This window comes from Eubalaena glacialis, chromosome X (genome assembly GCF_028564815.1).
Source record: "Eubalaena glacialis isolate mEubGla1 chromosome X, mEubGla1.1.hap2.+ XY, whole genome shotgun sequence".
In the NCBI taxonomy this organism is placed as follows: domain Eukaryota; kingdom Metazoa; phylum Chordata; class Mammalia; order Artiodactyla; family Balaenidae; genus Eubalaena; species Eubalaena glacialis.
The window spans coordinates 45,229,853-45,247,783 of record NC_083736.1 but is presented as its reverse complement, the minus strand read 5'-3'; the positions used below and the strand labels follow the sequence as shown (position 1 = coordinate 45,247,783).

The window sequence follows — 17,931 nt, the reverse complement described above, 5'->3', positions numbered from 1 at the left end:
GGGTACTTCCCAAAGACCTGAAGCTCACATTAGAAATGTGCACGAGTACAGTGGTGATGGAGGAGGTGGCCAGCTGGGAGCCAACCTTAGGGAATGCCAAGCAGTCTCTTGGACAAGGTGTGAGTTAGAAAGTGATATGGAGGGAATTCCCTGGCTGTCCAGTGGTTAGGACTCCACGCTTCCACTGCAGGGGCACGGGTTCGATCACTGGTTGGGGAACTAAGATCCCGCATGCCGCGCGGTACAGCCAAAAAAAAAAAAAAAAAAAAAAGAAAGTGATATGGACACTGACAGGGAGAGAACCTGAGAGGCAAGCTTGCTTTGTGATCTCTGTGATATAAACAGCTGAAGAGAAAAACGAGAACAGCCAGTTACCTTTCTGCTTGACCCATTCCTTTCCTCAGTGGATAAAGTATGGCAAAACAGTCATATTTAGATCTCTTTCCCAGTCAAATACAACTACAAGCTTTTGGTCCTGCTCCAGAAAGCAGTATTTTTTTTTGCATTATTATTATTTTTTTAACATCTTTATTGGAGTATAATTGCTTTAAAATGCTGTGTTAGTTTCTGCTTTATAACAAAGTGAATCAGTTATACATATACATATGTTCCCATATCTCTTCCCTCTTGCATCTCCCTCCCTCCCACCCTCCCTATCGCACCCCTCTAGGTGGTCACAAAGCACCGAGCTGATCTCCCTGTGCTATGCGGTTGCTTCCCACTAGCTATCTATTTTACGTTTGGTAGTGTATATATGTCCATGCCACTCTCTCACTTTGTCACATCTTACCCTTCCCCCTCCCCATATCCTCAAGTCCATTCTCTAGTAGGTCTGTGTCTTTATTCCCGTCTTGCCACTAGGTTCTTCATGACCTTTTTTTTTTCCCCTTAGATTCCATATACATGTATTAGCATACTGTATTTGTTTTTCTCTTTCTGACTTACTTCACTCTGTATGACAGACTCTAACTCCATCCACCTCACTACAAATAACTCCATTTCGTTTCTTTTTATGGCTGAGTAATATTCCATTGTATATATGTGCAGTATTATTTGAGATGGGTTGGAGGTGTCAGTGCTGGGCACCTACAGGGTCAGGAACAGGTTCCACGACCTATCTAAACACTCTTACTCTTTGTTATAGTAAATCCCTGGAAATGCAAAATTTGTTTCATTATTTGAATTTTGGTTCCACCCCTTCTTCAGAATTGGACTTAAATGTTCTTGATATGTCAGTGGGGCTCAAAAGAGGGTTCCCTTAGAATTGTCGGTTATGCCAATTCTGATGTCATCGGTCTCTCCTAAATTCTGAGCCTAGATGACCTGGAAGCTTGAGAGAGATGACCATAGTGGACATGGGGGGAAAGGGATGGAGGGTGATGGTTTGTTTTGTTTTTTTGAGGAACTGAGACTTCATGCAGATGCCAAGAGAGAATCTCCTGGACCAAGCTGTGTTTGGTCCAACTGGTTTGAGTCCCTAAGAATCTGCCAGTTGGGAGACCAATGGTGTTTGAGAGTCTTTCTGAAGACTCTGAAAGGGTCAATAGCAGTTTCATGGATTATCAGGTTCTGAGAACTCATCCCATTTGTGTTTGGCTTGCATGGCATCAGCTGGTTTTCTAAGATGGTTTAAAAATGGTTGGTACAATAGGAACAAACCAGTCTGTCTCCTAAAGGACTCTTTGTTTGCTCTCTTTAGCGTCCATACATTTAGGCATCTGGCAATGTGCTAACCTCATTATTTCTATACTTGCTTTTTTTTCTATAAAGGAAATTTGTGGCACCGCAGACATCGTGAAGATGAAGCAAAAAATGATGATCCTCCAACACCATCAGGATCTCAACTATAACCCTTGAAAGCTGGAAGGAGAACTCACAACATTTAGGATTCTACTAAAAACTCTTGAAACCTCAATACAGGCTAGACTAAATTATTTCAGAACAAACATGAGCACCACCAAGAAAGATCCTCCAATTCTTTACACTAATACATTTTTTTCCTGGACTCAATCAGGTCTCCTTAGAGGTTTACATTTTCTCATTGGCCAAAGATTCTTGTTCCGAGTTGTCTTGTTCAGTTCTCCTTCTCTTCGTGCATCTTGAGCAACTACAGTATTTAATTGAACTAAGCTTTTTGTGAATGGCCTGGGATCTACAAAGGATTCAAGGGAGTTCACCTTTTCAGGGAGTTGGGGAATGTTTTTCTCTGACTGGCAGAGAAACTGTTGATGCTAGGGAATGAATGAAAGAAATACTCTCAGGGAGATGAGGAGAGGGGTCAGGACAGCCAGGCTTGGTGGTGTTTCTCCCCCAATCCCTGCCAATTGCAACTTGTGACTTCAGGAGGTCTCTCCTAGTTGGCTTATTAAGATGAGAACTAGGTCCTGGGGGCTTGTCCACTTGCCTCTTACAATGACCATGTGAAATCTTTTCTTGTGGTGACTGCTCTCTCTGCAAACCCTTTCTGTTTTTCCATGTGCGCATGTATGTCTTTGCACATGTCCAGGTGGTGCTCTGGTGGCTGGGTGGGCCCATTGGTTGGAACTCACCCCTATGGCAACCATACAGGCTCCCCTCCTACTGCCTTGATCCTAGCCTGCATGCCTCCATAGAGTGTTTGCCTGCATTCTTGCTGGATTTTTTAACTAAATGTTTTGCTGCTGTGCTGCAGTATAGTTATGTATAGAGACATATAAAGATGTATATATATAAATATATATATATATTTTTAAGAACTGAAAATACAACTCGACCTCTAAATGACCCTATAATTTATTGTGCTAACCCAGGAATCCCTCCCCACCCTGATCCCATCCTCCACCCCCATTACCCTACACACACATATGCCTCTACCAACTGCCCTAGTTCTTGGTGGAGCTTCTAATCTTTTGGTGCATTTTCAGTGTCTTAGAAGTGGCTGGGATCTACCTATGGCCCAGCTGATTCTGACGCCCCCTTAAAATTCTGAGCCAGGCCACAGAAAGGGGAACAAAAACACCAATGCCCTAGAGAAGGGGGCTAAGCTGGCATGCTGCCTTTTTCGCTCTATCTGTCCTGGACTATACATCAGCAACTGCCCCAACCTGTGCTGTCCCCTTCCCCAGTAAACACTATATGGAGCAACCAGGCCTTGAGCTCTGTGACTCAGATGTCTGAGCTAGGGACTGCCTGACAATCAAGTCACAGCCTAGGCCCTTCCCCACAAGCTCCACCTTGGCCTGCATCTTCTGGGCAGGCTGTTGGTTAAGTCCCCAAATCACTTTTGAATCTCCCTTCTTGCTCCTTTCCCTTGAGTACAGAGGGACATTCAAAGTGACCAGAAAGAACATGGGCCTGGGAAAATGGAGGCTAAAAGCTTCTGCTTCTCCCATGGTTCTTCTTCCAAATTTCTCATGAAAACAAACCAGGCCAAAATTGCTCCAGATCCCAATTAGCATTTTTTTGAATGCCTGCGCCCAGTCAGGCAAATCTAATCAAACTCCAGTATTTCTCCAGTGGTTCTCTCATGTCCGCCTTGTATCCCCACCCACCCTCAACTCATACCTTTGAGTAAGTGTCCCTTCCCACTTATCAAGAGAAAGCCAGGAAACTGGCCTCTCCCCACTTCTCAGACAAACTTAGCGTGCTCAATTACCTGACTCAGTCCAATCGCTGGTTTATCGAGGTGCACAATCCAACTCTAAGCACTGGTTCTCAACTCTGGAACTCCACCAGCCTAGCCCACTTAAACCAGCCACCTGTGTTCCACCTCTGCAGGGGTGAGGAGAAAAATACTAACAAGGGGATAGTCCCCAGACGTCTGATTGCTGTGCCAAACAAACAAAAAAGTCCTAGCTCTACAAATAGGGAAGAAAGTTAATGGGAAAACATTTAAAACTTATTTAAGCATCAGAATATGTTAACTTACTGTGTGTATTTAAGTGGGGAATGTGCTGTTGCTGTGTCTTTGGCTTTCTCCGCATTACTCTTTCTTCCCAGGAGGAGGTATTAGATCAAATCAATAAGGTCACCGTTGCAGCCCAACTTGGCGCCTCCGTGGCTGCACACATTAACAGCTGCACACATGCTCACTCACAGAGTTGGGAACCAAGTTGCATTTTTTTCAGAAGAACCTTTTTCAAAATGAAAAATTTCCAAATGAGCAAATTTAAGGAAACAAAAGGAAGTCCTGGGAGACGGTAGCTTTTACTTGGCAGTGCCTAAGCAGGGCTGTGTCTTGTAATTATTTTTATCACCAATGACAGTAAACTGTAATAGTACTCCATCTCTTGTGTTTACTTTGCTGACTTACTATCCGTCTTTGTATGTTGTAATGCTACTGTTGCTCTGTTGTACCATCTGGATTCCCTTTCGCCCACCCTATCCTCCCACCCTGAATCAGAATGATATTGAATGAAACCACTAAGATTGGAGGCTGGAGTCAACTCATGGAGCAGAATTGATAGGGGATGAGGCCCAGGAGCAGGTGTGGCTTGCTAAATCCCTTGGTTACCTCCTAAACTGCTTAGTTACCAGTTGTTTCCCAAAACAAGGAAGACAGCTTTGCTGAGCACCTGTTCTTGCACATACTAGCTTGAAAACAAAGCAAGAAGTGGTGATCTCTTTCTCAAGGGAGGTGGCCCATCCTCTGGAAGCATAAGCTCCTTTCAGGACTTCATGGTTAACTACTTGCAGTAATATAATTGTTCAGGTGGTGGGACCAGACACCAAATATCCATCTCGATTATGTTCCAAGTTGACATCAAGAGCCAAAGTTCTGGAGTTTGGTTGCATCTTTGGAGCACTTTCTGAGGGACTGATTGAATGGGCAATTCCTAGCAAGAAGAACAGTGGGGAAGGAGAATGCCAGTGGATTTGGACTGCCATCAACTGCTTTTGGTGTCAATACAACAGGAGGTCAGCAGCTATCAGTCACCTCACCGGAAAAGGGCCTGTGTTGTGTCCAAAGGGGCAAGGGAAGAATAAGGAAGACATTTTCAATTTAATAAATTAGGTTAAAGTTGATCAGAAGAAACAGTTGGGGTTAATGTCATCTTCCCTCAGGACACAAGTAGAAGAATTTTAGTTTCATAAGAAGTAGAAACTAATACCAAAGCAACCAAACCCATTAGCACCATTCCATCCTGTAAAGGACCTTGATCGGCTTTATGGTTTGTGGAATTGCATTTGTCCACTTGTCTGCTAATCTTTAATCTATGTTTTTTTGTTTATTTGTTTTGTTTCCTCAGAGGCCCCTGCAAGTAAGCAGCAGGGCCAGGGGCTGATTGGGGGAGGAAACTGGGGTAGTTATGGGGTAACAGAAAAAAGCAGAAAGAAAAGGTCCACAAAGTGTGCCTATTCCTCCTCCCCACAAAATGGAACACCAGTCTTCAAAGTTAATAAAGTTTTGCTTCTTAAAGTATTTTAATAAATGGATAAATATAATCAACACCAGTGTCTCATCATTTACCTCAGCCTGGGAGGAGTTGAATGGTGGTGGAAATGGGGAGTGGGCTTGGGTTGTCATCCAAGCTCTAAACAAGCCACATGCATGTAGGGATGGCAGGTGGCGAGGGGTGGGGAACAGCAGCAGCACAAACCAAGACTCTCCATCAGGGTGATCATAACACTAAAAGGGCTGCCACAAAAAGTTCTAAAACCTAAAACAACTCAGGACAATCCTATGGGGGAATACCTGCCACTGTCTTTGTTTTAGAAGCCAACTCTCTACTCTCTCAACAGGATCCAGATTCCAATGAAATGAACTAGTTACAGGGGAGGTGAACTGAGGTAGAGTACAGCCCAGATTGCTAACTAGATGCATAAATGCAAAAAGTACCTCGAAAAACTTTCGACAATACAATCTGCTCCCCTAAACCATACATCACATACTCCTCTCCCCTCCATAAAGGTTGAAGTGGGAAGGAGTGTTCTGTTCAGATGCAAAATTGGCTAGGCCTGGGATTGAAAGTGGTTCAATTTCTGCCCTACTGACAGTGACCCTGGGGGAACCAGTTATTTGTCACATTTAATAAGGAGGCAACTGAGGCTGTACTAGACCAGGATTCCACAAAATGCTACACCAGTGTGAGAACTCAGATATTCTAAATCCTCGACTTTCCAATACGAAAAACTGTCTCTTACTTAGAGACAAAACAGTTGTGACCTTCAGGACCACAGTCTACCTCCATAAAAACAACATTCTTATGCTTTATGAGAGAAACAGCCCTATTGCTGAGGAGCTATCACCAGGGTGGGCCCTGTAACTCCTGCTAAGAAGTTTAGACTACATCCTATAAAGCTAGTAAAGTACCATCAGAATTGAATTTGTCTGTTTTTTAAATTATCATACGATAAAATTGCTTTTTTTTCCTTTTGGTGTATAATTCAATGAATTTTAACACATGTAGATATTCATGTAACCACCACTACTACCAGGATACAGAAGTTTCCACTACCCCATTAATCTCCTTTATATCACTCCTATATAGCTACACCTTAACCCTACCTCTAATCACTGATCTATTTTTCCATCCTTATAGTTTAAGGAATGAATGTCATACAATATATAACCTTTTGAGGCAAGCTTCTTTAACTCAGCATAATGCCTTTCAGATTCTTCTGTTTTGTGATCAACACTTTGTTCCGTTTTATTGCTGAATAGCATTCCATTGTATTGATCTACCAGTTTGTTTATCCATTTAGCCATTGAAGGACCTTTAAGTTGTTTCCAGTTTTTGGCAATTATGAATAAAGCTGTTATAAACATTCATATCCAGGTTATTGTATCCACTTCTCTAGGATAAATACCCAGGAGTGTGATTGCTGGATTATATGGTAAAATCATGTTTAACTTGATAAGAAACTTCCAAATTATTTTCCATAGTGGCTATACCATTTTGCATCCAAACCAGCAATGCTTGAAAGTTCCATTTGCTCCACATCTTCACCAGCTCTTGGAATTCAGTAATTTTTATTTTAGCCATTCTAATAGGTGTTTAGTGATACCTCATCATAGTTTTTCCCTAATAGCTAGTGATGTTGAACACCTTTATATGTGCTTATTTGTCATACTTAAATCCTCTTTGGTAAAATGGATGCAAATTCTTTTCTCTCTTTTGTAATTGTGTTTTTCATTTACTTATTGTTGAGTTTTCAGAGTTCTTTAAATATCCTGGATCCAAGTTCTTTGTCAGATATATGATTTACAAATATCTTCTGCCAGTCCATAGTTTGTCTTTTCATTCTCTCAACAATATCTTTCAGACGAAAAGTTTTCCATTTTATTTATTTATTTTTTAGGCCACGCCATGCAGCATGCAGGATCTTAGTTCCCCAACCAGGGATCGAACCCATGCCCCCTGCACTGGGAGTGTGGAGTCTTAACCACTGGACTGCCAGGGAAGTCCCTAGTTTTACATTTTTATAAAAAGAACAATCCATCATTTTTTTTCTTCTATGGACGGTGCTTTTATGCATTATATCTAAAAATTCTTTCTCCAACTCAGTGGTTCTTAACCAGGGGGTACTCTGTCCCCAGGAACATTGGGCAATGTCTGGATACACTTTTGGTTGTCATGACTTGCGGGGCATGGTGTTACGGGTCTCTCATGGGTAAAGGCTGGGGATGCTACTATATATCCTACAATGCACAGCAAAGTTTCCATGACAAAGAATTATCAGGCCCAAAATGTCAGTGGTGCTGTTGCTCAGAGACCCCGATTTAACCCTATGTCACAAAGATTTTCTTTTACATTGATTTCTAAAGGTTTTATAGTTTTATGTTTTAATTTTAGATCTATGACTTATTTTGAGTTAATTTTTGTATAATGAATAAGGTTTAGGTGAAGGTTCATTCTTAAGCATATGGATATCCAACTGTTCCAACATCATGTATTATAGTAAAAAAGACTGCTTTTATCACTGAATTTTTTGCACCTTTCTCAAAAATCAAACAGCCATAATTGTGTGGGTCTAATTCTGAACTCTCTACTCTGTTACATTGTTCTGTCTCTCTCTTCCCCAAAAACCACACCATATTCATTACTTTGTAAGCTTTATAACAAATTTTCAAATTGGATGGTGTGATTCTTTCAACTTTATTCTTTTTCAAAATTGTCTTAGCTATTCTAGTTCATTTGCCCATAAAATTTGAGAATCAGTTTGTCTGTATCTACAAAAAAAAAATCCTGCTGGGATTTTGACTGGTATTGAGTTCAATCTACAGACCAATTCAGAAGTGACATCTTTACTCAGTTGACACTTCCATTCCATGAATACCATGTTTCTCAATTTGCATGATTTCTTTTATCAGCATTTTGTAGTTTCCGCCACATAGATTTTGTAGATGTTTTATCAGATTTATACCTAAGCATTTCACTTTGGGGACCTACTATAAATGGTATTTAAAGTTTTAATTTCCTTGTACATTGTCAGGATACAGAAATGGGATTGATTTTTATGTGTTGATTTTGTGTTCTGTTACTTTGTTAAGCAAACATGTTAGTTCTAGGAGTTTTTCTCTTTTTTATTGTAGATCCCTTGATATTTTCTACACATATGGTTATGTCATTTGCCCAAAAGAAGTCAATTTTACTTATTCTTTTCAAATCTGTATTCTTTTTACTTCTTCTTCTTGTCTCATTGCACTGGATAAAACTTCTAGTATAATGTTGAATAGGACTGGTGAGATTAGACATCCTTGCCTTGTTTCTAAGGCAAGGGGAAAGTATTCAGTCTTTCACCATTAAACATGATGTTACATGTAGATCTTTGGAGACAACCTTTATCAGGTTGAGAAAGTTTCTATCTATTCTTAGTTTGTTGATAATTTTTATCATGGATGAATGCTGAATTTTGTCAAATGCTTTTTTCATATCAATTGATATGTGATTTTTCTTCTTTAAACTGCTAATATGATTGATTACATTGACTGATTTTCAAATATTGAACCAGGTTTGCATTCCCAGGATGAACTTCCTTTGTTTGAGTCATACTATTTCTGGATTGGATTTGTTAAGGATCTTGAGTCTATGTTTATGAGAGATACCGATCTGTAATTTTCTTTTTTTATACTGTCTTTGTCTGGTTTTGGTTATATGGATAAAGCTAGCCTTGAAAAATGGGTTGAAGTGTTCCCTTTTCTGTTTTCTGGAGAGATAGTGTAGAGTTGATGTTAATTCTTCTTTAAATGTTTGGTAGAATTCACCACTGAAACCACCTGATAATGGAGACTTCTCTGGGGGGAGGTTTACAACTATGAATTCAATTTCTATATTAGTTATAGGACTACTCAGGTTATCTATTTTATCTGGATGACATTTGGGAGTTTGTAGTTTTCAGGGAATTGGTCCATTTCATCTAAGTTGGCAAATTTATGTGCATAGAGTTGTTCTTAGTATTCCCTTAATAGCCTTTTAATGAATATGAAGTCTGTAGTGATTTCCCCTCTTTCATTCCTGATATTGATGATTTGAATCTTCTCTCATTTTTCTTTGTTTGGCCTGGCTAGAAATTTACCAATTTTACTGATCTTTGCAAAGAAGCGGTTTTGGGTTTCATTGGTTTTCTCTATTTTTTCTTCTGTTTCCTATTTCATTTGTTGTTGCTGTTTCTTTCCTTCTGCTTGATTTATTTAGTTCTTTTTCTAGTTTAAGGTGGAAGCTTAAGTTATTGATTTCAGATCTTTCTTGTTTTCTAATATGAGCTTTTAATGCTATACAGTGCCCTCAAATCACTGCTTTTTGCTGTATTCAACTAATTTTGATTCATTTTCATTCTGTTCAAAATATTTCTAATCACTCTTCGGACATTTCTTTGACACATAGATTATTTAGAAGTATATTATTTAATTTCCAAGTGTCTGGAAATTTTACTATTATTTTTCTGTTACTGATTTCTAGTTTAATTCCATTGTGACTAGAGAACACATTCTGTATGAGTTCAATTATTCTTAATTGGTTAAGGCTTGCTTTATGACCTAGGATATGGTCTATCTTGGTGAATGTTCTATGTGCACTTAAGAGAATGTGTATTCCTGCTGTCGTTGGGTGGAGTAAAATATCAGTCGGATTCAGTTGATTGATGTTGTTGTTCATTTCTTCAATATACTTTCTGATTCTGTCTGCTTATTTCCATCAATTACTAAAACTATAATTATAGATTTTTTCCACTTCTCTCTGCTCTGTCAAGGTTTGCTTCTTGAATTTTGAACTTCTGTTATTAGGAGCAAATACATTTAGAATTATTAGGTATTCCTGGTGAATTGACCCTTTTATCAATATATAATGTTGTTCTTTACCCCTGGCAATTTCTTTGCTCTGAAGTCCATTTTGTCTGATGTTAATATAGCCATTTCAATTTTTTTACATTAGTTTTTTTCTGGTTTATTTTTTTAATTGAAGTATAGTTGATTTACAATATTATATTAGTTTCAGGTGTACAACATAGTGATGCAATATTTTTATAGGTTATACTTCAATAAAGTTATTATAAAATATTACCTATATTCCCTGTGCTGTACAATATATCCTTGGAGCTTATTTATTTTATACAAAGTAGTTTGTACCTCTTAACCCCTTACCTTTATGTTGCCCTCCCTTCTTCCATCTCCCCAGTGGTAAACACTAGTTTCTTCTCTATATCTGTGAGTCTGTTTCTGTTTTATTATATTCATTCATTTTTTTAGATTCCAACATATAAGTGATAACATCCAGTATTTGTCTGTCTCTGTCTGACTTATTTCACTAAGCATACTACCCTCCAGGTCTATACATGTTGTTGCAAATGGCAACATTTCATTCTTTTTTAAGGCTTTTCATTCATTTTTTTTTTCTTTTTAACATCTTTATTGTAGTATAATTGTTTTACAATTGTGTGCTAGTTTCTGCTTTATAACAAAGTGAATCAGTTATAAACATACATATGTCCCCATCTCTCTTCCCTCTTGCATCTCCCTCCCTCCCACCTTCCCTATCCCACCCCTCTAGGTGGTCACAAAGCACCGAGCCGATCTCCCTGTGTTATGTGGCTGCTTCCCACTAGCTACCTATTTTACGTTTGGTAGTGTCTATATGTCCATGCCACTCTCTCACTTTGTCCCAGCTTACCATTCCGCCTCCCCGTATGCTCAAGTCCATTCTCTAGTAGGTCTGCGTTTTTATTCCCATCATGCCCCTGGGTCTTCATGGCCATTTTTGCTTCTTCTTCTTAGATTCCATATATATGGGTTAGCATACGGTATTTGTTTTTCTCTTTCTGACTTACTTCACTCTGTATGACAGACTCTAGGTCCATCCACTGCACTACAAATAACTCAATTTCGTCTCTTTTTATGGCTGAGTAATATCCCATTGTATATATGTGCCATGTCTTCTTTATCCATTCATCTGTTGATGGACACTTAGGTTGCTGCCATGTCCTGGCTATTGTAAATAGAGCTGCAATGAACATTGTGGTACATGACTCTTTTTGAATTATGGTTTTCTCAGGGAATATGCCCAATAGTGGGATTGCTGGGTCGTATGGTAGTTCTATTTTTAGTTTTCTAAGGAACCTCCATACTGTTCTCCATAGTGGCTGTATCAATTTACATTCCCACCAACAGTGCAAGAGGGTTCCCTTTTTGCCATACCCTCTCCAGCATTTATTGTTTGTAGATCTTTTGATGATGGCCATTCTAAACAGTGTGAGGTGATACCTCATTGTAGTTTTGATTTGCATTTCTCTAATGATTAGTGGCGTTGAGCATCCTTTCATGTGTCTGTTGGCGATCTGTATATCTTCTTTGGAGAAATGTTTATTTAGGTCTTCTGCCCATTTTTGGATTGAGTTGTTTGTTTATTTGATATTAAGCTGCATGAGCTGCTTGTAAATTTTGGAGATTAATCCTTTGTCAGTTGCTTCATTTGAAAATATTTTCTCCCATTCTGAGAGTTGTCTTTTCATCTTCTTTATGGTTTCCTTTGCTGTGCAAAAGCTTTTAAGTTTCATTAGGTCCCATTTGTTTATTTTTATTTTTATTTCCATTTCTCTAGGAGGTGGGTCAAACAGAATCTTGCTGTGATTTATGTCATACAGTGTTCTGCTATGTTTTCCTCTAAGAGTTTGATGGTGTCTGGCCTTACATTTAGGTCTTTAATCCATTTAAGTTTATTATTGTGTATGGTGTTAGGGAGTGTTCTAATTTCATTCTTTTACATGTAGCTGTCCAGTTTTACCAGCACCACTTATGTAAGAGGCTGTCTTTTCTCCATTGTATATTCTTGCCACCTCTGTCAAAGATAAGGCGTCCATATGTGCGTGGGTTTATCTCTGGGGTTTCTATCCTGTTCCATTGATCTATATTTCTGTTTTTGTGCCAGTACCATACTGTCTTGGTTACTGTAGCTTTGTAGTAGAGTCTGAAGTCAGGGAGCCTGATTCCCCCAGCTCCGTTTTTCTTTCTCAAGATTGCTTTGGCTATTCGGGGTCTTCTGTGTTTCCATACAAATTGTGAATTTTTTTGTTCTAGTTCTGTGAAAAATGCCAGTGGTAGTTTGATAGGGATTGCATTGAATCTGTAGATTGCTTTGGGTAGTAGAGTCATTTTCACAATGTTGATTCTTCCAGTCCAAGAACATGGTATATCTCTCCATCTATTTGTAACACCTTAAATTTCATTCATCAGTGTCTTATAATTTTCTGCATAAAGGTCTTTTGTCTCCTTAGGTAGGTTTATTCCTAGATATTTTATTCTTTTTGTTGCAATGGTAAATGGGAGTGTTTTCTTAATTTCACTTTCAGATTTTTCATCATTAGTGTATAGGAATACAAGAGATTGCTGTGCATTAATTTTGTATCCTGCTGCTTTACCAAATTCATTGATTAGCTCTACTAGTTTTCTGGTAGCATCTTTAGGATTCTCTCTGTATAGTATCATGTCATCTGCAAACAGTGACAGCTTTACTTCTTCTTTTCCAGTTTGGATTCCTTTTATTTCTTTTTCTTCTCTGATTGCTGTGGCTAAAACTTCCCAAACTATGTTGAATAATAGTGGTGAGAGTGGGCAACCTTGTCTTGTTCCTGATCTTAGTGGAAATGGTTTCAGTTTTTCACCATTGAGGATGAGGTTGGCTGTGGGTTTGTCATATATGGCCTTTATTATGTTGAGGAAAGTTCCCTTTATGCTTACTTTCAGCAGGGTTTTTATCATAAATGGGTGTTGAATTTTGTTGAAAGCTTTCTCTGCATCTATTGAGATGATCATATGGTTTTTCTCCTTCAGTTTGTTAATACAGTGCATCACGTTGATTATTTTGCCTATATTGAAGAATCCTTGCATTCTTGGGATAAACTCCACTTGATCATAGTGTATGATCCTTTTAATGTGCTGTTGGATTCTGTTTGCTAGTATTTTGTTGAGGATTTTTGCATCTATGTTCATCAGTGATATTGGCATGTAGTTTTCTTTCTTTGTGACATCTTTGTCTGTTTTTGGTATCAGAATGATGGTGGCCTCATAGAATGAGTTTGGCAGTGTTCCTCCCTCTGCTATATTTTGGAAGAGTTTGAGAAGGATGGGTGTTAGCTCTTCTCTAAATGTATGATAGAATTCACCTGTGAAGCCATCTGGTCCTGGGCTTTTGTTTGTTGGAAGATTTTTAATCACAGTTTCAATTTCAGTGCTTGTGATGGGTCTGTTTATATTTTCTATTTCTTCCTGGTTCAGTCTCGGAAGGTTGTGCATTTCTAAGAATTTGTCCATTTCTTCCAGGTTGCCCATTTTATTGGTATATAGTTGCTTGTAATAATCTCTCATGATCCTTTGTATTTCTGCAGTGTCAGTTGTTACTTCCCCTTTTTCATTTCTAATTCTATTGATTTGAGTCTTCTCCCTTTTTTTCTTGATAAGGCTCGCTAATGGTTTATCAATTTTGTTTATCTTCTCAAAGAACCAGCTTGTAGTTTTATTGATCTTTGCTATCGTTTCCTTCATTTCTTTTTCATTTATTTCTGATCTGATCTTTATGATTTCTTTCCTTCTGCTAACTTTGGGATTTTTTTGTTCTTCTTTCGCTAATTGCTTTAGATGTAAGGTTAGGTTGTTTATTTGAGATGTTTCTTGTTTCTTAAGGTAGGATTGTATTGCTATAAACTTCCCTCTTAGAACTGCTTTTGCTGCATCCCATAGGTTTTGCGTCATTGTGTTTTCATTGTCATTTGTTTCTAGGTATTTTTTGATCTCCTCTTTGATTTCTTCAGTGATCTCTTGGTTATTAAGTAGTGTATTGTTTAGCCTCCATGTGTTTGTATTTCTTACAGATTTTTTCCTCTAATTGATATCTAGTCTCATAGCATTGTGGTCGGAAAAGGTACTTGATACAATTTCAATTTTCTTAAATTTACCAAGGCTTGATTTCTACCCAAGATATGATCTATCCTGGAGAATGTTCCATGAGCACTTGAGAAGAATGTGTATTCTGTTGTTTTTGGATGGAATGTCCTATAAATATCAATTAAGTCCATCTTGTTTAATGTATCACTTAAAGCTTGTGTTTCCTTCTTTATTTTCATTTTGGATGATCCCTCCATTGGTGAAAGTGGGGTGTTAAATTCCCCTACTATGATTGTGTTACCGTCGATTTCCCCTTTTATGGCTGTTAGTATTTGCCTTATGTATTGAGGTGCTCCTATGTTGGGTGCATAAATATTTACAATTGTTATATCTTCTTCTTGGATTGATCCCTTGATCATAATGTAGTGTCCTTCTTCATCTCTTGTAATAGTCTTTGTTTTAAAGTCTATTTTGTCTGATATGAGAATTTCTACTCCAGCTTTCTTTTGATTTCCATTTGCATGGACTATCTTTTTCCATCCCCTCACTTTCAGTATGTATGTGTCACTAGGTCTGAAGTGGGTCTCCTGTAGACAACATATATACGGATCTTCTTTTTGTATCCATTCAGCCAGTCTATGTCTTCTGGTTGGAGCATTTAATCCATTTACATTTAAGGTAATTATCAATATGTATATTCCTATTACCATTTTCTTAATTGTTTTGGGTTTATTATTGTAGGTTTTTTCCTTCTCTTGTGTTTCCTGCCTAGAGAAGTTCCTTTAGCATTTGTTGTAAGGCTGGTTTGGTGGTGCTGAATTCTCTTAGCTTTTGCTCGTCTGTAAAGCTTTTAATTTCTCGGTCAAATCTGAATGAGATCCTTACTGGGTAGAGTAATCTTGGATGTAGGTTTTTCTCCTTCATCACTTTAAATATGTCCTGCCACTCCCTTCTGGCTTGCAGAGTTTCTGCTGAAAGATCAGCTGTTAACCCTATGGGGATTCCCTTATGTGTTACTTGTTTTTCCCTTGCTGCTTTTAATATTTTCTTTGTATTTAATTTTTGATAGTTTGATTAATATGTGTCGTGGCATGTTTCTCCTTGGATTTATCCTGTATGGGACTCTCTGTGCTTCCTGGACTTGAGAAACTATTTCCTTTCCCATATTAGGGAAGTTTTCAACTATAATCTCTTCAAATATTTTCTCAGTCCCTTTCTTTTTCTCTTCTTCTTCTGGCACCCCTATAATTCGAGTGTTGGTGCATTTAATGTTGTCCCAGAGGTCTCTGAGACTGTCCTCAGTTCTTTTCATTCTTTTTTCTTTATTCTGCTCTGCGGTAGTTATTTCCAATATTTTATCTTCCAAGTCACTTATCCGTTCTTCTGCCTCAGTTATTCTGCTATTGGTCCCTTCTAGAGAATTTTTAATTTCATTTATTGTGTTGTTCATCACTGTTTGTTTGCTCTTTAGTTCCTCTAGGTCCTTGTTAAAAGTTTCTTGTATTTTCTCCATTCTATTTCCAAGATTTTGGATCATCTTTACTATCATTATTCTGAATTCTTTTTCAGGTAGACTGCCTATTTCCTCTTCATTTGTTAGGTCTGGTGGGTTTTTACCTTACTCCTTCATCTGCTGTGTGTTTCTCTGTCTTCTCATTTTACTTAACTTACTGTGTTTGGGGTCTCCTTTTTGCAGGCTGCAGGTTCGTAGTACCAGTTGTTTTTGGTGTCTGTCCCCAGTGGCTAAGGTTGGTTCAGTGGCTTGTGTAGGCTTCCTGGTGGAGGGGACTAGTGCCTGTGTTCTGGTGGATGAGGCTGGATATTGTCTTTCTGGTGGGCAGGTCCACGTTTGCTGGTGTGTTTTGGAATGTCTTTGACCTTATTATGATTTTAGGCAGTGTCTCTGCTAATGGATGGGGTTGTGTTCCTGTCTTGCTAGTTGTTTGGCATAGGGTGTCCAGCACTGTAGCTTGCTGGTCGTTTAGTGGAGCTGGGTCTTGGTGTTGAGATGGAGATCTCTGGGAGATTTTCGCCATTTGATTTTACATGGAGCTGGGAGGTCTCTTGTGGACCAGTGTCCTGAACTTGGCTCTCCCACCTCAGTGGCACAGCCCTGACGCCTGGCTTGAGCACCAAGAGCCTGTCCTCAACATGGCTCAGAATAAAAGGGAGAAGAAAAGAAAGAAGAATATAAAATAAAATAAAGTAAAATAAAATAAAGTTATTAAAATAAAAAAAATAATAATTATTAAGAAAAAAATTTTTAAGTAAAAAGAAAAAAAAAAGGACAGACAGAACCCTAGGACAAATGGTAACAGCAAAGCTATACAGACAAAATCACACACAGAAGCATACACATACACAGTCACAAAAAGAGAAAAAGGGGAAAAATATATATATATATTTGCTCCCAAAGTCCACCTCCTCAATTTGGGATGATTCATTGTGTATTCAGGTATTCCACAGAGGCAGGGTACATCAAGTTCATGGTGGAGATTTAATCCGCTGCTCCTGAGGCTGCTGGGAGAGATTTCCCTTTCTCTTCTTTGTTCATACAGCTCCCGGGGTTCAGCTTTGGATTTGGACCCGCCTCTGCGTGTAGGTCGCCTGAGGGCGTCTGTTCTTTGCTCAGACAGGACGGGGTTAAAGGAGCAGTTGATTCGGGGGCTCTGGCTCACTCAGGCTGGGGGTAGGGAGGGGCACAGATGCGGGGCAAGCCTGTGGCAGCAGAGGCCGCCATGACGTTGCACCAGCTTGAGGCGCGCCGTGCATTCTCCCGGGGAAGTTGTCCCTGGATCACGGGACCCTGGCAGTGGTGGGCTGCACAGGCTCCGGGAGGGGAGGTGTGAAGAGTGACCTGCGTTTGCACACAGGCTTCTTGGTGGCTGCAGCAGCAGCCTTAGCGTCTCATGCCCATCTCTGTGGTCCGTGCTGATAGCCGCGGCTTGCGCCAGTCTCTGGAGCTCCTTTAAGCAGCGCTCTGAATCCCCTCTCCTCGCGCACCAGGAAACAAAGAGGCAAGAAAAAGTCTCCTGTCTCTTCGGCAGCTCCAGACTTTTTCACGGACTACCTCCTGGTGAGCTGTGGCGCACTATCCCCCTTCAGGCTGTGTTCACGCAGCCAACCCCAGTCCTCTCCCTGGGATCCGACCGAAACCCGAGCCCCAGCTCCCAGGCCCCGCCCACCCCGACAGGTGAGCAGACAAGCCTCTCAGGCTGGTGAGTGCTGCTCGGCACCGATCCTCTGTGCGGGAATCTCTCCGCTTTGCCCTCTGCACCCCTGTTGCTGCGCTCTCCTCCGTGGCTCCGAGGCTTCCCCCTTCCGCCACCCACAGTCTCCGCCCACAAAGGGGCTTCCTAGTGTGTGGAAACCTTTCCTCCTTCACAGCTCCCTCCCACTGGTGCAGGTCCCGTTCCTATTCTTTTGTCTGTTTTTTCTTTTTTCTGTTGCCCTACCCAGGTACGTGGGGAGTTTCTTGCCTTTTTCATGTGTGAGGTCTTCTGCCAGCATTTAGTAGGTGTTCTGTAGTAGTTGTTCCACATGTAGATGTATTTCTGATGTATTTGTGGGGAGGAAGGTGATCTCCGCGTCTTACTCTTCCACCATCTTGAAGCTCCTCCTCATTCATTTTTGAATGG

General features: G+C 39.7%; 1 protein-coding gene across 1 annotated transcript in view; it reads left to right on the top strand.

Moving 5' to 3' along the window:
• Positions 1–1,850, top strand: part of DGKK (diacylglycerol kinase kappa) — a 150,630-nt gene extending 148,780 nt beyond the window's left edge. Inside the window, 1 exon segment of the mRNA XM_061179058.1 lies at positions 1,771–1,850. Coding sequence (XP_061035041.1) covers positions 1,771–1,850 — 80 coding nt within the window.
• Positions 1,851–17,931: the final 16,081 nt, after the last annotated feature.